We start from the raw sequence: 23359 nt of genomic DNA on the forward strand, positions 1-23359 counted from the left end.
AATTGGAAATTGGCTATCCAGGGAAGGAGACAAACTTGGTGTAAAGCAACTCCCAAAGACTGGTGACAACTAAGAATCATCAAGTGACATCTGAGAGGATAAATCCCTTTGTCAGGGGAAGTTCGAGAATTCTGGATAATACACCATCAACAAGCACTATGAGGGAGATAAGATGAGTTCAAGTACAATATGGAATTTTAAAAACCACACAGAGATCTTAGATGCTGCAGAAAACATTTTATTGGAAACAGTAACAAGACTGGTTCTGAAGCTGAGAAATCTTGGGTTGAGAGGGGAATTTCATCCTTCAAAAGATAAAAATCCATCCCCACCCAGGAACCATAATCTGAATACACTAAGAATCAGACAATAAGGAAAACTTTTGTAGGACAGAACAGAGAAAAGTCCTGGGTCCCATTAGCATGGAGACACCCTCTCCTCATCTGAATCATGTTCTTGCTCCTACTTTCCCTTAGGGCTCCCACAGGAGAATGACAGGTGGAAGGAAATGTCATGGGTGAAAACTGATCCAAAAAGACTTGGAAACTGACAATACATGTTTGTCCTACTAAGAAGTGGAAGCTAATTTGAATGACTATGTCCCCATCACTATTTCTGCACCTTCAGGGTGGGAAAAGGAGGAGTCAACATCCAGGAACAGCCTTCTTCCAAAGATGATAGAAAACTAAGCCATTCTCATGGAAGGATGATTTTCCTTTTATGAATATGAATTATTCAGTCTGTAACAGAGACCTGGGGATTTGAGTTTCCATTCTTTTATTCTTGACCCACTTTTTCCAAGATAAAGGGGAATAGCCTTCCAAGTACAAATGTACTTGATGAAAAGTGGGAACCTTGGCAGAATGGACGTAACTTAGTCAAAAGGAGGCCATTTAGGAAAAGAATGTGGTAAGAAGACAAATTTTTCCAGAACAGGTCTTTAGGTGAAAAGTAAAATGACTTCTGCCCCCAACTCAGTCTTCCTATTTCGTTTTGAATTGCTTCAGGTACACCAGGATGTCTGACTTAACTGTACTGATTGTTGCACGGTGAAACCATCGCAATGACAGGGACTCCATCAGGCCCCACCAGAACTTTTCAAAAGTTCCAACGGATGTCATGAACTCTTACGGGTTCCCAGGAGATATGTTTTAATGAGCCCAAAATCTCAGAGGGGTGAGGACAGGAATGCTGAAGTGGAGAGATGGAAAAGAGAAACACAGTATCACTTCTATACCAAATAATCAAGGTAATTTTACCCAGAAATAAAATCCACTTCCTCCTATATCTAGATATTTTAATTTCCTACGATTCCCCATAAAATTTCCAAAACACAACAATATCAACTATCAAGAATGTTGTAACTGTTGTAACCAAATTCTATTCCTTCCTTCTAATTCTCCCCATGAACCCATCACACAATCATGCCACCATGGTAAGATATGTCACCACTCAAGCTTCATTTTCTTTTTCTGCAATGTGATTGACTTGGATTAGAATGTGGATTCCCAGGTTTTAGGGTTTTAATGGGGCCAACAGCACTTCAATAAATGCCTTTGGGAACAACTTAGAGTTACTGACATTTATCAAAGCAAAAATGTCAAATACCATCACTTTATCACCTAATTTTAAAAAGATCATCCTAAGAATAAATTATATGTGTGTCAAAATCTTTAAATAAAGGACAGCCTTATAAGTTAGATGCCGTTGAATTAATGAATCCTTCTTACACTGTTCTATTTTCTTCAATTTACTGACGCATATACACAAATTTAACATGGACTAGTCTTGGTCCAGTCCAGCATTAGAAGTAGTCTCTCTGGTGATATTTAGGATCCTTTTTAGCTCTGGCACCTCTCTTGTCCAAAAACCAGTGCTACCAGGCATGATGGCACATGCCTATAATACCAGCAATTTGTGAGACTAAGAGGCAGGAGGATCACAAGTTGGAGGTCAACCTTAGCAATTTAGCATTGCCCCAAGCAATTTAGTGAGACCCTGCCTCAAAATTAAAAAAGGGTTGTGGATTGTTGCTCAGTGGTTAAGCACCTCTGTGTTCAATCCCAGTACAAAAAAAATAAAAACCAGTGTTTCATTAAAAGTACCTACTACATTATGTTAACCCTGTTGATTTCTAGCTCTCTCTCTCTTTCTCTCTCTCTCTCTTTCTCTGTCTCTTAACTGTGATCTCATGAAGGGCAGGAACTGTGCCTTATTAATCTACTATTTAGCCTGCATTATAGGTAGTAGACATTCATTGAATGTACCTTAAATAAATGAATGATTGAATGTCAATGAGTAAGAGGGTGGTCCCAGTAAAAGCTGCATTTCACACAATTCTCTCCACCACAGAAAGTCAGGTCCCCATAGATACTAACAGATTAAACCCAAATCTTCATGCTGACCTGGAGATTCCCTCTAAAATGATCAGTCCAACCCCTAGGCATGATCTCTTGGGCCCATTTCCACCATATCAATTCTGCACTAAGAATATTAGGGAAAAGGAGGAGTCTTAAGCCAGTAACTGACTCACCTTCAAGAAAGTGAAGACTTTCTGTTCTTTTTCACCATTCACATCTCCTTTCTCAAAAAGCTGGAAATTAGGTGTATATCCTCCTCCTGGACGAACATACCTGCAATAACCAAATGTTCCCAGGAAGCTCCAGGATTTGAGAAAGTTATGATGGGACACCAGGATTTGAAGTCACAGGAAAGGGCAGAATGAGGGACAGATATAATAGATGGGAGAGGTAACAGAAATAGGTCAGTTTTGGACTTTGGGTCCTCTGAGTTGCTATTGTTATTCCACAATCTGTCTCAGCTCCTCTCATTGTTTCTGTGCCAATTATCTCTGTTTTCCTGTTCTTCCACAGTCCATCCAGTTCTCAACTAGGGGTGGAGACAAAAATCTCTGGACTCTATCATACACTTATCAAGGAGGATTAATGTTTAAAAAATCAGTTTGCAGATGCCCCTGAGCCTAATAATCCACCACCTTCCCAGGAGGTTTCTGAGATGGAAGAATATCTGAAGACAGGAAAGGTGGACAAGGACTTCCTACTGAGTTTCAGGCAGGCACTTACTTGAGTCCAGGAAGAATCTCAGTGTTGTCTCCTGGTTCTTGCTTTCCAAACTGGTTGCAGGGAAAGCCCAGTACAACAAAGCCAAAGGGCTTCAGCTCCTCCTGAAGTGCATTCAGTTCTGTGATTAGAAAAGGGACATGATGGCCCAGCCCAGAGAACTTTTATGTAGAGAAGGATCCCTGGGGTTATTCATTTTTCAGAGAAGGAAACAGAAACAAGGGAGGGAACTATCTCTAGATCAAAGAGGCATGGAGTGGTATAGCTGGAGTTAGACACCAGATCTTTGGACATGCCCTCTAGACCCTTGAATATAGTACAGTATTTCTCAAGCCTGTAACCACATCCCAATCAATGGGAGGACTTTCATTAAAAATAAGGATGCCCAGAAGTTTCTGATTCTACTCCTCTGAGATGGGACCAAGTCATTTTTATTATTCAAAATCCAGTGATTTTTAAACCAAGTCAGGTTGGAACATCATCACTATTCTTATCAGTTTTCTTTCCCTGGTTGGTGAATTGATAGACTGAATCTTTCTTTTTAAAGGAAGATGATGAGAACTGAGCTTCTGTCCTCAGAACAGGCTGACAGAGTCCAGGTCAATCTGACAGAGCCAAAGAGAAACAGAAAAAGTTCAAGTTAAGCTTCCTGATGCTCTTCAACCATCCTCAGGATGTTAAAGATGCTTTCTAACTAAAAGTCCTCAGTGGTTTGCCCAAATGTGAGCTTCAACTGCTTTCTTCTACTGCCAGGAAGTTTCCAACTTGTCTGTTTAGGCTTTAATAATCCATGTTAACCCTTTCTGGACTAGATGCCTTTAGTCCCTTGACGAACACTAACCAGGACCACACAGATTTCACTCACCCAATTGGTATCTCCTCTTAACCTCCCCCCCCCCCTTTTTTTAAAGGAGAGATTGCTTTCCTGTTTTCATGTGAGTCCTCAGAACCTCTCTCTACATACTTCCATCTTTTCTTCAGCACTACAGATAATCCCTCCCTCCAGGAAAGAAGAGAAATTGGGAAGCCTGTCTTCCATTCCTTGAGCAACTATTCCTCAGTTTCTTCATCTGTTATGTGCAGAAGGAAATGGATTAAGTTCACTTTTAAAGTCCCTTATAAACAGTAAAATGAATTATGTTTAAAAAACAATATTTAGTCTTAAAAAGGAATGAGGAAATGAACTGAAATAAAAAATATGTTGCTAATTTAAAAAATAACACAGCAAAAATATTTATATTGTGTTATCAACTGAGAAAAAAAGCAGGAAAAAGAATCTGTATTTTATAAACATGATAATATTAGTTGTCTGAAGGGAGGAAAGGGAGGTAGAAAGATTTTTTTTCACTCTAAACCTCTTTGTTCCTTTTGAATTTTGAGCCTTGTGAATCTATTACTTCTGTAAAACACAACATAATTAAAAACAAATTCTTATTAATTTAAACATATAAAGTACATCTGTGTTTGGTATAATCCATCCTGTTCACTATTCATTTGTTTTTAAACCGATGGCCCTAAAATATGAGAGAGACAAAATTCTTCCTTGAATAATGAACAAGGAGGAAGAAAACTACACCCAAGGGAAGAGGCAAGATTGAGAAGGTACTTGTGCTTCTAGATAGCCTCTTCTACCTGTGCTTAACTCTAGTCAAATTTAGCTCCAGGTATAAACCTTTCCCCCCTCTTTCCTTGTCATTATTATTTCCTACAAAAGTCTCAAAAATGTGGATCTTTCCTCCTCTATTTACCAAGGAGATTTCTGAAATCTTCTAAGAAGCTCCTAGTTCTTAGATATATATCAATTTTATTAGAAACCTTAGACAAACCAGAGGCCAAACTTAGAGAAGTGGTCAACAATTTTTTTTTCTATAAAATCTAAATAGTATTTTAGACTTTGCAGATCACATGGTCTCCATCATCACTACTCAACCACTGAACTCTGCCTTGTGGCATGAAAGCAACCATAGACAGTAAGTAAATGAATGAGCATGGCTGTGGCCCAATAAAACTTGGTTTATAAAAACTGGCCAGACTTGGCTGGTAAGCCACAGTTTATTGACTTTTGACATTGAAAATGAAGTCACTCATCTATGAGTATTTATTTTGGTATAGAATTAGAATTAGAATATAATTCCAAGTATGATTTAGAATATAATCAACTGGAAAATTTAGTCCCAAAGATATATGGTTCTGAATTCTTACCAGGATATTGAGCTGTCAGACCGCAATAGGTGGCCACGTTGACAAAGAGGATGTGCTTGCCCGCATACTGCTTGAATTGAATGCGTTCCTTCCCATTAAGAGTGAGGGCCTCATAGTTATAGATGGTGCCTTTTACATCTTTGTAGCAATCCATCTGGAAGATTTTTTAAAATGATAGTATTAGTGATAATTCCTGATATCTGTGTATGATTTCAAAGCACTTGAAAAATACAGTTATCAGATTCAGAAAATGAAAAATAATTATCTAAGGAATAAATGAAAAGATTGAAACTTGGGTCTTGTAACTTAAATTTTTTTTTTTTTTTTAAGCAACAAGTAGTCAACTCTGTCTTCCTATTATTTGGGCAGAGGTAGGCTACTAGGAAATACTTGCATAAAAATATAAAGAAAAGAGATTTGTGAGCTGCAAAGGGAGGAACAGAAAGTAAGTGGGGCCAAAGAGAACACCACACTGCTTTCCAATGTTTTGTAAAAATGAAGCTTTGTTTTGTAAAAATGAAGCTTTGTTTTAGCTCTGGATTGATGTTTCAAAGAAGGGCAGTTTTTAGTTGCTTAAGTATTTCAGTTACTTCTCTTTCCCTAGGTCTTCTGACTTCTTAATCCATGGATTAACATGCTAAAATGGAAAGAACTCTAGGCTGGGAATCAGAAGCCAGATCTTTTATTAAATTCCTCTATGAACTTAGGCAATTCTCACCTTTGAACTTCAGTTTCTCCATGAGCAAAATGCAAGATTTCCAGTAAAACCTTAAGGGGACCCTCCAGGTTTAACATTCATTCCCATCTCACTTTTCTCTCATCTGTCATGCTCTTACTCATATGATGGTCTTATATGTCAGTATTGTGAAATCCCAGCTTGGGGTAACCTCTGCTACTGCCTAAGAGAAGATATTAAGAGCTCCAAAGACCATATGTAAGTAGGTCACTAGGATCCGTCTGGTACTTCTGATCTATTGCATTCCCAAGCTCCTCCACCACTGTTTCAGGTATCTAATGCCCACCCTCATCATTATCAGCTCCATCTATCCCATTCCTTCTCAAATCTCCTGAACATACTAGAACTGACATCCACATAAAATAGAAATAAGTTTCACATAACAGAAATAAGCTCTTCTTGAAACTTCCATTGCTTGTATTTACGTTGAATTCTTCTACAAAGCAGGTCTCATCTTATTTTTCCTCACTGAAGCCACACTACTCCCCAGTACAACCCGATCCCTTTCTTTTTGGGGAAGCTGTTATAAATTCCCCATGAAATACAAGGAGTATAAGAGGTATGAAAAGGAAGCTACTTGTCTGAACCACCTAGTGAGAAAAAGGCAGAGGAACTTTTGAAAAGAGAGAAAGGTATTACCTGCTAAGGAAAGTCCAGACTTAAAACAAGGATTAAACTAGACTTCCTGGATATGCAGTGAACCAGAAAGGATTTTAACTAAACACCTTCTGCCCCCACTCAGGAGTAATGTGAAACAAAACCTAACTTTTTCCAGTTCTATAAATCCACTGATTATATCACTAGTATACCAGATTGCAGCTAGTCAGTCTTTCTTTTAGGGAGAAAGCTGTTTTCTCTATACAAGTTTTTGTGCCTTTCTCTAAATTTGCACACATGCTTGCACCAGTACATTATATGAGAGAACATTGTATGAGAGCATCCATTTCTACCTTCATGATGTCTAGATCCAGGTTAAACATTTTTAAAAATTTGCCTTTTTCACCTCTTCTTTTGTTCCCCTATCACAATGAAAATCACTCTGCATATACAGTTTGCTGGGTCTTACAGAGACTCTAAACTTGAAGACTCCTTTTAGTCCAGCTTACTACAGATAATGATTGTTATTCCCAGTTTATTTAAATCTATGTGATATGTCTGAACCCCTCCAGACACAACTTTTTTCCCATTTTTTTTTTTTTTTTTTTTTTTTGGTGCATTATAGTTGTCTGTACATAATAGTGGGATTTGTTGTTATATATTCATACTTGCATACAATATAACAATATAATTTGGTAAGTACCATTTTCTAGTTTTCCCCCCACCCCACCCCAGCCTGGTCCCTTTCCTTTATTCTACTGATCCCTCTTTGATTTTCATGTGATCTTCACCACCACCTTTCTCTTCCTTTTTCCTCTCTAGCTTCCACAAATGGGAGAAAAATCTATGACCCTTAACTTTCTGAGTGGCTTATTTCACTTATTGTTCTCAAGTTCCATCCATTTTCCTGCTAATGACATAATTTAATTCTTCTTTATGGCTGAATAAAAGTCCATTGTGTTTTCTACATTTTCTTTACCCGTTCATCCATTGATGGACACCTTACTGGTTCCATAGTTTGGCTATTGTGAATTGTGCTACTATAAACCTAGGTATGCACATATCACTATAGTATGCTGAATTTAATTCTTTAGGATAAATACTGAGGAGGATATTCCTGGTGATGGGTTATATGGTGGTTCCATTCCCAGTTATCTGAGAAATCTCCAAACTGCTTTCCAGAATGGTTGCACTAATTTGCAGTCCTGCCAATAAGGTAGGAGTGTACCTTTTTACCTACATCCTTACCAGCATTTATTATTATTTGTAATCTTGATAATTACCATTCTGACTGGAGTGAGATGAAATCTTAGTATAGTTTTGATCTGCATTTCCCTGATTGCTGGAGATGTTGGACATTTTTTCATATATTTGTTAGCCATCTGTGTTTCTTCTTTTGAGAAATGTCTGCTTCTTTCTTTTGCTCATGTATTGACTGGGTTTTTTGTTTGTTTGTTTGTTTGTTTGTTTGTTTGTTTTTGGTGTGAAGATTTTTGAGTTCTTTATATGTTCTGAATATTAATCCCTGTCAGAGGAGTAGCTGGCAAAGATTTTCTCTCATTCTGGAGGCTCTCCTCACGCTGTTAATAATTTTTTTGCTGTGCAGAAGTTGTTTTGTTTTGTTTTGTTTTTAAAAATTTGATGCCATTCCACTTATTGGTTCTTGGTTTTATTTTCTGAGCTTTAGGGGTCTTCTTGTTAAGGAAGTTGGTGCCTGCCCCAATATGATGGAATGTTGACTTAGTGTAGTTTTGATTTGCATTTCCCTAATTGTTAATGATGTTGAACATTTTTTCGTATTTGTTGGCTATTTGTATTTCTTCTTTTGAGAAGTGTCTGTTTAATTCATAGGCCCACTTATTAACTGGGTTATTTGATTTCCTGGGGTAAAGTTTTTTGAGTTCTTTATACATTCTAGACATTAATTCTCTGTGAGAAGAGTAATTAGCAAAGATTTTTCTCCCATTCTATAGGTTCTCTCTTCACCTTCTTAATTATTTCCTTTGCTATGCGGAAACTTTTTAATTTGATGCCATCCTATTTATTAACTCTTAATTTTAGGGGTCCTATTGAGAATCTTATTCTTATGTGCTGGAATGTTAATGCTACATTTTGTTTTCTAGGAGTTGTAGAGTTTCTGATCTAATTCTTAGGTCTTTGATCCATTTTGATTGGACTTTTGTGCAAGGTAAGAGATAAAGGTCTAGTCTCATTTTTGTACCTATGACTAACCAGTTTTTCCATCACTGTTTGTTAAAAAAGGCTCAGACGCAGCTTTTATTAAGCAAATTCTAAGCCCCGAGTCTCCACACCCAATTAGGCAACATTGGGTAACATAAAAACCCCATCAATTCTCAAAATAGAAAGTCACCCAGCCACTTTTCTAGGCAATTTCAGATAGAGGGAAAGATCTTACCAGGGCTGTCTTTTGTAGAACACATTATAGGAGTAATGATTGTTGCTCATCCACCCATGAGCTAGACACTGTTACAATAAATTAGCATTGAATAAATGTATATCCAAGGCCCAAAGTGACTACCTACCATGTGAATGAAAGTCTGCTTGTTTCTAAATTCATGATTCCTTTTTGCCTTTCAGTCTTCTCATTTATTACTATCCTTCTTTGAACTGTCCCTTCTACTGCCATATATACATGTTTTATCAATAAGGCAACTAATTCATAAACTGGGAATAAAATTGAGGCCAGATTCAAAAGTACCTGATTCCAAATTCAGTTGTTTTAAGACTCCAATTAATTTTTTTATGTGTTATGTTCCTGTGATAACTCTATGACTTTATCCCTAAAACTTCCACATGAGTGTTTCTTCACATTAGTGTGTTAGTGGACTAGAAAGGACTCAGTAAGAAACCTAGCAAGAAACCCCTCCTTTGTGTCTAAGATGATTAGGCTCAGCCTCTCTTCCAAACCTCAATCTCCACCTACTCTGACACCCACGGAGGTCACCCTCAGACCCAACTCAGATCAGTTATTGACTGATGTGACTGGAGGGGACTCCAGGAGTCCTCCACTTGAAGAAGGAGAGAAAGGATCACACTCGTGTTCCCTACTCATATTCAACTCAGGAATCCCATTTTATGGGGAATGAAGAAGATTCAAGGAAAAGAGAAGAAAGGTTTAGGGTAACCCACAAGGAGATAGAAATCAGAAGTACAGATCTTACAAGAAGTACCAGAGGGTAGGATATAGATGTGGGACAGAAGAGTAACATGTTTGGCCCCCCGCCCGCGCCCCCTCTGGAGCTCACTCACCTTCATCTTGTCTTGTTTGGTGTCCGTCTGCATGAAGTCAGCCAGAAGAAAGAGGAAAAGACAGGAGGCTCTTAACTGTACCGTCATGACTGGTGGTGTAGATCACTGATCTGAGTGCCTGAGGTCTTTATGCATCGCCACACTCTTTTGTTACTTTGGCAGAGATTGACCCAAGTCTGAGCAGGCCAATTGCAGGGCCTCAAGGAGTCCTGCCATATGAGCACTGGGGAATTCAAATCACATCTTCGCCTACACATATGCCCACAAGCACTCAGTGCTCATCAGTGCGATTAGGACTCATATAAATTCTGAGAATTATGAGAAGGTGACAGCAATCCTTCTTAGGTCCTTGAAGTCTATTGTTTGTTTTTCCTGAGCAGATGGGGATGTCTAGATGTGGATACAGTCTCCCAGATTTCCCTGCAAATGGGTCAAAATAGAATTCCAAATACTATTTCTAGGACCGGGGGTGTTTAGTTCAGTGGTGGAGTGCGACTTCAATATACAGAACCAAAAAAGAAAAAGAAAAAAAGTGTAAGTACCATGCCTAGTATTATTACTTGAGTTTTTTTAAAAATCAAAGGATGAACTACCTAGGATTTTTCTGAGAGTTGAGAGGCAACTGGGGGTATAGGTTGTAGATATTCACAACATATGTGGAGGATAGCACATTATCATATGCATTATAGAAATGCTTTCAAGGGTTTATAAATCAGTAGGAAAAACTATCAGACAACAGAAAAACGGACACCAGACAGGAAATCAAATGGCACCTGTGGTAGGATACAATGTTCTCTTTCACCAATAATCAAAGAAGTATGAATAAGAAAAGATACATTTTATATTATCAGATTGGCAAAAGTTAAAAGGAATGGGGGTGCCCAGCCTGGGTGCAGTCTTGTATTGGAGGGCCTTATAAGTTAGGTGAGGGAATAGGGACATACAAATGTTGCCACTTTCCCAGGATAATCTGCCATTCTGAATACAATGCTTTTTAATAGTAAGTAGCTTTTTTGACATTTGGTTTTGAAATAATTATAAGTTTACAAGAAGTCGCAAGCATTCCTATGAATCTAAAAGCCCGAGGGCCCAGAAAAATCATGGAAGTGAGTCACGTGCTACTGAAAAAATAAAGATGCTCTGCCTTTCAACCAACACATGAAACTCTATCCATTTGGCAGCAGCTTCCAACAACTGCTCTTAGTCTTCTGGAATAAATGAATTGATAAGTGCAGACCTTGAGCCCTAGGAATTGCTGAATTTCCCATATAAATAATATATTTAATCCCTACCAACCTCATGGAAGGCTGACCAAGACCTTCCCTCCTCTTGTGGACAGTACAGCTTTGTTTTCTTTCTCTCTCTCTTTCTTTCTTTCTTTCTTTCTTTCTTTCTTTCTTTCTTTCTTTCTTTCTTTCTTTCTTTCTTCTTTTCTTTCTTTCTTTTTTTCTTTCTTTTTTTATCTCAGGTGCTAATATTTGAGTTAATCTTACTTCAAAATTCATGATCATGTGCCGGGGTCCAACCCTAGCGGCAGTCAGGGGTCCTAGGTGGATGGGAGGCATCAGCCCGGTGGAGAAACAGCAGACAGAGACACCAACTGTTCTGAGGCTGAATCTCTATCTTTATTTTTCTGCCAGCCTTTTTCTACATTTTTCTTTAGTAATGATTATATCATTTTACAGTTGGTTCAAAATTTTAAAAAACCTTCAAAGTACAATCTATGATTCTTCTCAAAGTACACATTCTTTCTGTATGATAGTTTAGATCAAAACAACCTGATTTCCCAGCTAGATTAAAACAACCTTGTCCCCCAGCTAAATTGAGGACACCATTATCTGTCAACTTTCAATTTCCAGAACAAATTTGTCACTAGATTTTTCTGAGAAATTACCCTTACCATGAACTCCAGTGTTTAATAGTGAAAAGCTTTCACAGGGGCTGAGGAGATAGCTCAGTTGGTAGAGTACTTGCCTTGCAAGCACAAAGCCCTGGGTTTGATCCCCAGCACTGCCAAATAAAAATTAACAAAGGGCAAAGAAATCAACTATAGTTATTATTTAGTCTATTCTATTTCACTTAATGGTGGACTACAATCTTATTTTGACTCTCAAAGAATTGGACTAAACATAGGAAAAACACAAATTATATTTATGACTAACCTAAATATTTTTATTATGTAAAGTATCTCTAGAATCAATTATTAAAACTAGGAAAGCAACAAAGGCTAAACACCGCATCCAAGCTCAGAGGAATGCCTCTTTACACATCTATATTTAGATTATACTAAAGTAATCGCAGTCTTCTTCTAACACAAGCATAGCTACAATTGTTTATTTTCATATATTTTATCTATGTATTATTACTAAATTTTTATTGTGTACTATTTTGTGTCCCAATACAACCTTCCCAATTTTTTTCCATTAAGTTTCTAATGATATATTGATTATTACTATTAAAAAGCAACTATACATGGAGACATGCCATGCCTATGGCCCCCAAGAGGGAGGACGATCTTTCAACAGAACTGTGTCAAGTGTCGGCGTGGTAGGAAATAGATGCGGCAATCATGCTAGATGTGATAGAGCTTGACTGTAATCTCATGACTCAGGAGGATGAGGCAGGAAGATCATAAATTCAAGGCCAGCCTCAGATATGGTGAGGGCCTAAGCAACTTAGAGACCCTAAGCAATTTAGCTAGACCCCGTCTCCAAATAAAAAATATGAAGGTCTGGAGGTTAAGCTCAGGTGTAAAGCACCCCTGGGTTCAATTCCCAATACACTTCCTCCCCACCCTGCCCCCCAAAAAATCACCATCATTTGTCCTTGGAAGACTTCTGTCTTGTCTTATTTGTTATCTATACCTTTTGATTTCCAAACTTCACTTTTCTTCCCCTTACACATAGGTTTGTTTAATATGTTTAATATGCATATTCATATGCTTGAAAAACATATATCCTCATCAAATAATCAATTCCTTAAATTAAAAAATTATTTTTTTCCCAATTTGGATCTCAGTTTTAGAGGTTTGATTTTTTAATTTATTCTTTTTAGTTATACATGACAGTAGAATATATTTTGACATATATATACATGGAGTATAACTTCCCATTCTTGTAGTTGTACATGATATGGAGTTACACTGGTCACGTATTCATATATGAACATAGGAAAGTTATGTCCAATTCATTCTACTGTCTTTCCCATTCCCATCCTCCTCCTTTCCTCCCACTCCCCCCTGTCCAATTTGATGAACCTCCACTCCTCCCTCCCCCCTGCCTATTTTAAGTCAGCATCCGCAAATCAGAGAGAACATTTGGCCTTTGGTTTTTTGGGATTGACTTATTTCAGTTAGCATAATAGTCTCCAGTTCCGTCCATTTACCAGCAAATGCCATAATTTTATTCTTCTTTATGACTGAGTAATATTCCATTGTGCAAATGCACCACATTTTCTTTATCCATTCATCTGTTGAAGGGCTCCTAGTTTGTTTCCACAGCTTAGCTATTGTGAATTAAGCTGCTATGAACATTGGTGTGGCTACATCATTATAGTATGCTGATTTTAAGTCTTTTGGGTATATACCGAGGAGTGGGATAACTGGGTCAAATGATAGTTCTATTCCAGGTTTTCTGAGGAAACTGCATACTGCTTTCCAGAGAGGTTGCACCAATTTGCAGTCCCACCAGCAATGTATGAGTGTGCCTTTCCCCCACATTCTTGCCAACATTTATTGTTACTAGTATTCTTGATAATTGCCATTCTGAGTGGAGTGAGACAGAATCTCAGTGCAGTTTTAATTTACATTTCTCTAATTGCTAGAGATGTTGAGTATTTTTTTCATATATTTGTTGACCATTGTGTTTCTTCTGTTTGGTTCCTCTGCCCATTTGTTGATTGGGTTGCTTTTTATTTATTTATTTGTTTTTTGGTGTTAAGTTTTTTGAATTCTCTAAATATCCTAGAGATTAATGCTGTCTCTGGGGTACAGATGGCAAAGATTTTCTCCCATTCCTTAGGCTCTCCATTTCCTTGATTGTTCCCTTTGCTGTGAAGAAGGTTTTTTGTATGATAAAATCCAAAGGTTTGATTTTTAACTCAAATATATGGCACTTGATCATCATTAGTGTAATGAGAGAATCTAATTACTAATTCTCTAATTATATTAATTAATTCTCTCATTATACTAATTAAAAGTTTTTTTCTTCTCCAATTCACTCCCACTTTCCTACCTTCTAAGGGTGGCAAGGAAACAGATATTACAGACTAGAAAATTGGTTACTTTTGTTATGTTGCAACAAAACATTTGGTAAAACTGTTGTGTATGGTGAAATGATAAAAACACAGGTGAATACTGGTGTGTACTAGGTATTCCTAATGCTTTGGAACTATAAGAAATGACTGAATTCAGTAACTAACTGGGTTCTGATGAGACTACTAACAAAGAGATGCTAAAATCTATTTGGATTAGTTAAGTCTTGAGGTTGTTCTCCTTTACCTCACCTATCACTTTCCATTCCCTCCTCCCATAGGACCTGCATTGCCAACTCAGCTGTGCTGAGCTCCCATGTTTAGGGAAGTAATAAGCTCATCTTCTCTGGTTCTAAGTTCCTTCCCAAGTACCCTCTTCCCCTTCCAGAGTCACACAAAAAGTGCCTTCTCCTCCTTGGAGCTGAAATCTGAGTGGGGTTTAATTCTCCACACTGGTGGAGTCTGGGCATTCGTGAGCTCTCTTGGAAAACAGAAGCTTTTTGTTGTTTCAGAGTTTGGATCTCTTCTCAGAGGCCTCTCTAATCTAGGGGGAGGAGCCCCAAACAATGACAGCTGACCCAGCCACAAAGCTCCCCAAACCCTCAGAACAGCTATGCAGGTTTTCTGTTTTATGGCATTTCCCGCCCACAGATGCTGACTTTCCTGCCCTACCTCTCTATCTTGATTCCCAGATTAAAATATCAAGTTTCAAAAACAATGTACTTTCATTCCTCAATCCTTTCTAACCTTTGTGACTTTGAGTGAATTGCCCTCTGTACCTCTGGTCCTTATCTGTAAAACTGGGACACTAATATGAACTTCATAGGGTTAATTTAAAAAATAAAGGAAATATATAATTTGTTTAAACTTGTGGCCCGAAGTGCACAGGCCTTATAAATTGAGTGGATGAAAAAAATTAAGGCTAAACTAGAAAGAAAAATGACAAGCTAAGTTATGGGTTTAGTGATGGTAAAATTATTACACGTTGGCTTAATTCCTTCGCTGTTCTTAATTCCTTACTTAGCCACTTTATCTTTACTTATCACACAATAAGTAACTCCTAGAGTGGAAGAGAAATGTTTCAGCATAAGCTCTACCTCAGTGTCAGATCAAGTGGCCCTTAAAACTCTTGCCTTCCCAAGTCTCTGTTTCCTTGTTTCAGTTTTCCCAGGAGCAAGAACCCCTGCTTGGAGCTGAGGCTCAGCGTAGGTCACATGGAGGGTACTTCCTGTCACTTCCAGACCGTCTCTTAAGGCTTCGGCCTCTTCTCATCTTTCACTAGAAGCACATATTAAACCCTTGTCATTCTTTCCTAGAAGGATGAAATCACCTGCATGCCTTTTCTCTTTCAGGCTCTTCCCCTTCAATCCTTTTTCTTCCACCCTGTTGTCTCTGCAAAGTCTAAATACCCATCTGATAATATCCCTTTACTGATAAAAAGCCAATGATGTTAACTAATTTATTATAGCCCCAAACCCAGAATCTCCAGCGTGGTATTCAAGGCTGACCTGTTGTGCTCTCAAGCTCCTTCCCATCCTTCTCTGCCAGTAATCGCCACCACCCTACCCCAATCTCTCAGACAGAGATGAATTCTTTAATTTCTCAAAACACAGAGACGGAACTCAGGGGCGCTAAACCACTGAGCCACATTCCCAACCCTTTTTTTAAACTTTTAATTTTGAGACAGGGTCTTACTAAGTTGCTTAGGATCTCGCTAAGTTGTGGAGACTAGCTTTGACCTTGCAATCTTCCTTCCTCAGTCTCCCAAAACTGCTGGAATTACAGGCTGGATTTAGATTCTTGATCTTGGAGATTTTGGAGTTGTGCTGAGAACTTAAAGATCCCACATCCCCTCATTCAGATTATACACACTCATGTACACACACACATACAATCACATTGCTTAATGATGGGAATATGTTCTGAGAAATGCATTGTTAGACAATTTTGTCATTGCATGAGGGTCACAGAGTATACTTACACAAACTGAGATGGCTACAACATACAATCTCACAGGACTACTACCATAATCAGTTCACTGTTGACTGGAATGTCCTTATGTGAAGCATGCCCAAACACACACACACACAATTTAAAAGGACTAGGAATTCCCATTAGAAGGACAAGGAATATAATTTGGGTTTTTTGTTTGTTAGTTTGTTCGGTATTGGGGGCTGAACCTAAGGGCACTTTCCACTGAGCTACGGCCCTAAACCATTTTTTAGAAATGTTTTTATTTGGAGACAGGGTATTGCTAAATTGCTTAGGGCTTTGCTAAGTTACTAAGGCTGTCCTGGAACATGGGATCCTCCTGCCTCGGCCGCTGGAGTCATTGGAATTACACAACCTCACTGGCCAAAGTAAACAATTTTAACAAAAAAGATTTTAAGTGGAAATGTTTGTGGACTAAGGCGTACGTTAAGGCTGAAAAAAAAAAAAAAAATCCAAGCTTAAGTTGAACCATGAAGTCTGTCACTTACTGACTTTAAAAATCCTGTAATTACAAATAGTTCATGGTCTCAAATGTGGTAGGAAGACCAGTGTGGGAAAAATCAATGTCTCAATCACTGCCTCTTTTTCCTATTCAGACTCCAATTTTTCCATGAGGTAGGATTCTTTTTTTTTTTTTGGTACCAGGGATTGAACCTAGGGGTGCTTAACCACTGAGCTACATCCACAGATCTTTTTATATTTTTTAAATTTTTGAGACCGGATGTCAATAAGTTGCTTAGGGCCTTGCTAATTTGCTGAGGCGGGCTTTAACCTGCTATCTTCCTGACTCAGCCTCCCAAGTCTCTGGGATTACAGGCATACACCACCACACCCGGCCATGATGTGGGATTCTTTTGAGGGTAGGCTTTTGTCCAAGGTCACATAGCTAGTGAGTGTCAGTTTAAAGACTGGAATGAAGGATTTAGACTCCCTACCCCAGCCTCTGTTGATGACTTAATTCAGCCTGAAATTCAACGCTAATTTTCTTGATTTTAGTTCTTTCAATCACAAAAGAAACAGGTTCATTTCTTTTTAAGAAGTGGTACACCTCTTCATTCCAGATTCAAACTGTAGCCTCTGAAACCACCCAAATCATTCTTAGAGATTTTTGTCTACCCTTTGGTTTTATTTGACTATTCTCCCTGAAATAGACATTCTCCTTACTTCTAGAATCTCCATTCAAGTCTCCAAAAGTTTCCATCCTTTGGATTACAAGTGTAAAGCATGGGATCTATTCTAAATCTGCCTTTTTAAGGAAATATCACTTATGTGTATAAAAAATTTGTAATTCACAAGCCTCTTCATATCAACAATTTTATTTCACTCTCACAGTCAGTTATAGACAGAAATCATTAACTCAAATGTACAATGGAAAAGTAAGTTGGAAAGGCTAAGTGACTCAGCCAAAGTCTTATGATAGTGTAGACCTAAATCATAAACCTGAGTTTTATAGTATTAATCTTGCCTCTCTACCCTCTAGGCTCAATGTCCCATAATATATATTAGAAAATACCAGAAACTTCACTGATAACTTTTTGCATTTAATATTCCCCCTCATGTGTTCTTAACATTCTGACCTCCTTCTCAGACATGATAAACTTTGTATATTACCACTGGTATAGGCTGACTGAGGCTCTAAACCTGAGCTTTCATTGAGTCTGACCCTGACACACAGACTTCCAGAAGAATCAGTCACTAATGCCAAGCATCCCTCCCCCAACCTGACCCAAAGAGTCTGCTTCTTGGAGGGTGGGGTGGGAAGTGGTGAGAGGAATAATGTGTACTCCCCCAGGCAGTGTTCTTATCTATTACTCCTGCATGAATGGGCTGGAGGAGGCCATAGAGGATAGAGCACTGTGTCCATGCCCAACTACAAGAATCTGAGTAACCCACAGCATTCCAAACAAGATGAAAGAGAAAGCAGTGGGTCAGCCTGTTATTCAAACTGCTCTGCCACTTGGGCCATATGATCCAAAACCAATGATGCTTGAAGTGGCAGTGGCAGTCAAGATTGCTGTTTAGAGACTTTGGTAGGCCCCCTATAGACAATTACAGCACAGGCTTTTAGGAGTTTGTAGAAAAGTCCTGACATCCTCCACAAACAATTACTATACTTTTGAGAAATAGTTCTTGGTCTGCTTCTCAGCCTTAGTAGAGACTGAACGCTTAATCATGAGCCACCAAGTTACCTTGTGACCTGAGCTGCCCATATCATGAACTGAATGTTATCTGAATCACTATGCCATAAAATTTGGTATGTAAAGAGGTTCTCCATTATCAAATATAAATTTTATATATAGGCCAGATGTGATGGTGTACACCTGTTAGCCCAGTGACTCAGGAGACTGAGGCAGGAGAATCACAAGTTCGAGGTGAGTCTGAGCAACTTAGCAAGACTTTTTCTAAAAAAAAAAAAAAAAAAAAAAAAAAAAAGAAAGAAAGAAAAAAGAAAAAAGTAAAGGAAAAAAAAAAGGGAAGTGGGAGATAGATTATCAGGCTTAAGCAGCCCTGTAGGCACAAGGGGCTACATGAAGAGGCCCAAATATCCATGGTCCCCATTGCTGCTACACTGTCTTCTCTCTCACAGCCTGTACCTTTGGCTTCATGGAGAGTTCATGCAATCAGTTAACAAAGGTTATTCGGGCCTTGTTTATAGATGGTTCTTCATGACATGTAGACACTACTGATAAGTGGCAACTACACGGTTATAGCCCCCCTCTGGAACATCTGTGAAAGACAATCATGAAAGAAAATCCTCCCTGTAGGTAGAACTTCAAGTCATGCACCTGGTTGTTAACTTTGCTTGGAAAGAGAAGTTGTCTTGCATGCAATTCCATACCAATTCATGGACTGTGGCCAGTAGTTTGGCTGGATGGTCAGGCTCTTGGAAAGAACATAATTAGAAAATTAGTACAAGAAAATTTGGGGAAGAAATATATGGATAGACTTCTCTGAATGAGCAAAAGGCATAATGATATTTTGGCTTATTTGGATGCTTACAAAAAGGATGACCACAGCGGAGGAAGATTTTGATAATCAAGTAGATAGGACGACTATTCTATGGATACCAGTCAATCTCTTTCCCCAGCCACTCTTGTCATTGTCTAATGAGATTGTGAAAAATGTAGCCATGGTGGCAGGGATAGAGATTATTATGTGTGGGTTCAGCTATTTGGACTTCTATTCACTAAGACAGACCTGGCTATCATCACTACTAATTATCTAATCTGCCTGCAGCAGAGACCAACACTGAGTCTACAATGTGGCACCATTCCCTGGGGCAGATGATTACATGGGACCACTTCCATCATGTAAGGGGCAGCATGTAGTTATTCTTGAAATAGATACCTGAGATACAGATTTAACATCCACGCAATACTGTCATAAAATTGTACATAACATTACTTCCAATAAAAGGAATTATTACACAGCAAAAGAAATGTGGCAGTGGCATTGTGCTCATGGAATTCACTAGTCGTACCATATCCCTTCCCATCCACAGCTGGTAGGCAATACCTTCTAGAGTTAGGGCAAGTTTCTTCAGGAGTCTATATACATTTTTAATCCTCCTCCAATTTATGGTGGCATTTCTCCCATAGTCAGTATTTACAGGTTCAGGGAAGTGGAAATAAAAGTGGTACCATTCACTGGCAAATTTTTGCTTCCTGTTCCCACAACTTTATGTTCTGCTGGCCTAGAGTTCTTAGTTCTAGAGTAAGAAATACTGCTACCAGGAAAAAAATATTCCATTGAATTAGAGGCTAAGACTGCCACTGGTTCACTTGGGGCTCCTAATGTCTCTGAATGAACAGGCTGAATCAGCAGGCTAAGAAGGGAATTACTGTGCCGGTTGGGGTGACTGGACATTGGCCTGCTGCTCCGCAATGGATGTAAGGAAGACTGTATCTGGAATACAGGGAAATTCTTCAGGTGTCTTGTAGTATTATCATGACCTGTGATCAAGATCAATGGAAAAGTACAACAATACAATGTAGGCAGGATTGCTAATGTCTGCTGCTCAGTGGTAGAATGTCCCAAGTTCAATTCCTACGACAGGAAAACAGAGAAAAACAAACAAACAATCCCATAATGAGATATCACCTCATACATTTTAGGATGAATATGATAAAAAGACTAAAGATAATAAGTGTTGGCAAGGGTGTGGAGAATGGGACCCTTGCACACTGTTGGTAGGAATACAACTTAGTATAGCTACCACAGAAAACTGTATGGGGAGTCTTCAAAAAATTAAAAATAGAACTAATATTCGATCAAATATAACAGGGACCCACTTCATGCCTTGAACATAACCCTTACTGCTCTGCCACTGTGGCTTATTTTAAAACTGACATTTTTTTCCTTTTTATTCCCCTTCTTTCCATCCTTAACCTGGGGGAAGCAAGATTACCCTTCTTCCCATCATAGGCCAAGTTATGTGTCCTTGATGACTACCTCTCAAATCCACAAGTGAATTTGACAAGGCACGCCTGGAATGTAGCCTTTGAATCACCTCTTTAAAATCCCCCTGTCCCCTCTAATAGGCAGAATCACAGCCTCCGGGACAGGAGCCCCTGTGTTTCTCATTTGTTAGCCAAGCAATAAAACTTCTTCCTTTTTCTCAAAACTGTGTCCTCATTATTGGATTGGCATCAGGGACAAGGACCAAGCTTCTGGTAACACAAAGATTTAATGTGTGGCTCTCATGGAAGGTGTGAAGAGGAGGCAAAGGAAGTGAAATCAGTATGTCAGATGTCTGACCCTCATGTTTATTGACTTTATTTACAATAGTCAAGATCAAAAGAAATCAATATAAGTATTCATGAACACATAATGAATAAAGAAAATATGGCCCATATATACAATGGAATACTATTTCTTCATACAAAGAAAGGAAATCTTGTCATTTGCAGCAACATGGATAGAACTGGAGGACATTATTTTATGTGAAATAAGCCAGGAACAGAAGGACAAATACCACATGATCTAGTTCATATGTGGTATCCAAAAATGTTGATCTCAAGGAAGTAGAGAGTAGAATAGTGGTTACTAGTGTGAGAAACAGAAAGTCCTGTGATCCATTTTCAGAATACAGTATTCAGTCTTAATTGGATTAAATTGTAGCCATTTTAATTTTAGCCCTTCCCTTTGCCCACCCTAATTTCAAAATTAGCCAATTGCATAGATTGTACCCCTGAGTCCTTTTAGTCAGGGCGAAGAGCAATGCTGCCATAAACAGGCAGACTACCCGCACCCAGGCACACTTGAGAGCCATGTTCCATAGCACACCGTAAGTCAAGAAGAAAAGTTTGTGTTGCCCACCCACTTCGAGCACTTTGATTTTTTGTGGCACCTCAGTATTTCTAACACTAGGGACAAGGGTGGTTAGGGATAGGGCTGGGGGCATGTTGATCAGAAGATAAAGTTTTCAGTTAAACAAGAATAATAAATTCAGGATATGTATTGTACAACATGGTAACAATAATTAGCAATATACCATAGTCTTGAAAATGCTAAGGGAGTGGATATAAAGTGTTCTCACCAAACAAATGGTAACTATATGAAGTGATGCATATGTTAATTAGCTAGATTTAGTCATTATACAAGGTATATACACTTCAAAATAATTTAATGTACTTGGATAATACAATTTTATTCCTTAATTAGAAAAATAAATTTTAAAAAAGGAATAAAATTGAAAGGCAGTCTCATGACCCTTCACCCTGTAGCCTCCGTTGTCTTACCTCTCCTGTCTTACCTCTCCTGTCTTGTATAGTAAGACCTCCCTCTGTCTCCCTCTTCCAAGGATACATGTGATTGGATTTAGGGTTTGGTAAAATAATCCAGGATAATCCCCCATCTCAAAAGCCTTATTTTAATCACACCTGAAAAATATTTGCTGTGTAAGATAACATTTAGATTCCAGGGATTAAAGCTTCATATTAGTGGGGACCATCATTTACCCTACTAGAGAGAGGGAAAGGTTTGGGTTTGGGATAAGAACACACTTGAATATAAGTCCCAGTTTGACATTATTACTAGATTTATAACTTTGGGAAAATATCTATTTTAACATTTGTAAATTGGAAAATATAGTCTAAGTTTCAGTCATTCTTTGAACTGAAAAAGGTTCAAGAGCTTGGGAATGTGGTACAAGAGGGAAGCCTTCTGCATGACTGACCTAAATGCCTTAGGAACTTGTGTGACTGGATCAGGTATCAGGGATCAAGCCGTAGATTACAGGTCTTTGAGAAAAGCTCAGAAATCTGAGATAACAAAAATCTTGTCTTCCAGAAGAGTTCACAAGAATTCAGTTCACCCAGACTTCAGTTCCAAGAGGCAGTTTAAGGCCTTTTGTGACGCCTAGGAGAGGCAGGGCAGGTGGAAGGGGCTGGATGACAAGAGGTTTAGAACTGAAAAGGAAGAACTTCTCACTTCAACTAGGTTTCATAAACCTAAGCTGGCAGTGAAAACCAGATAGATTATAGCAGAAAGGAAGAGGATGTAGCCAGGGAAAACAACTCTATACCACTTCCCAGTCCAAATTCTTTGCAACAACTGTCTGGTTGTTGTCTTATTAGGACCTCAACAATAATGGCTTATAGCAGAGGATGAATCTCAAGTCAAGGGAAGTTCCCTGACTCAGGATTTAAAGTTTTCTCCTTGACAACTTTCCACTGTGAACGTGCTTCCCTCATTTGTGCTCCTGCAATAACAAACCCTTCTCCAGGGAATGGACTTCTGATGGAGTCTGAGACACTCAGGACCCCACAACTGGACTTCATAATAAGCAAACACAATGTTCTATTGTCTGAGTGATGGAAGTTTGAGGGGAAAGGACAAATAGTCATCTGGGGTAAGTGTCTCAAAACTTAGTTTGCATACAAATTATGTGAGGCTTTTGTTAAAAAGCAGATTCCAATTCATTGGAGGTGGCTTTGCTTCCTGGATATGGAGCCAGTCGCTTAGAGAGAGGAACTGCCAATCATTGGGAGAGGGGAGGGATGGTACCTCAGATTCCAAAGAAGGAAGCCTTCACCTTCAAGATTAGAACACGTGCAGGTCTCATGTCCTAGAGGGGCAAGGGGTGGGGTGAGAGGTGGGAAGGAGAAAAAGGAAGACAGAGGGAAAGGAGTGGGTGTGTATGAATGCTGCTCTGAGATTGGATGGCATATCTTCAAACTGGTGCCTGCCAGGGACTCAAAAAGTGGCCAAGATCCCAGGGGACCTCAGA

The 23359-nt window shown here is 38.7% G+C and overlaps 1 protein-coding gene across 1 annotated transcript; it reads right to left on the minus strand.

Annotated features, from left to right (window-relative positions):
• Positions 1-222: 222 nt before the first annotated feature.
• Positions 223-10040, minus strand: LOC306666707 (epididymal secretory glutathione peroxidase-like). Its single transcript, XM_079148938.1, has 5 exons — positions 9886-10040; positions 5283-5436; positions 3084-3201; positions 2534-2633; positions 223-1191 (listed from the first exon to the last, which is right to left on the minus strand). The coding sequence occupies exons 1-5, from the start codon at positions 9970-9972 to the stop codon at positions 1099-1101; spliced, it is 552 nt and encodes a 183-aa protein (XP_079005064.1). The 5' UTR covers positions 9973-10040; the 3' UTR covers positions 223-1098.
• Between the last annotated feature and the right edge of the window lie 13319 nt (positions 10041-23359).

The sequence above is a fragment of the Sciurus vulgaris genome, assembly GCF_902686455.1.
Source record: "Sciurus vulgaris genome assembly, chromosome: 7".
Taxonomy (NCBI): domain Eukaryota; kingdom Metazoa; phylum Chordata; class Mammalia; order Rodentia; family Sciuridae; genus Sciurus; species Sciurus vulgaris.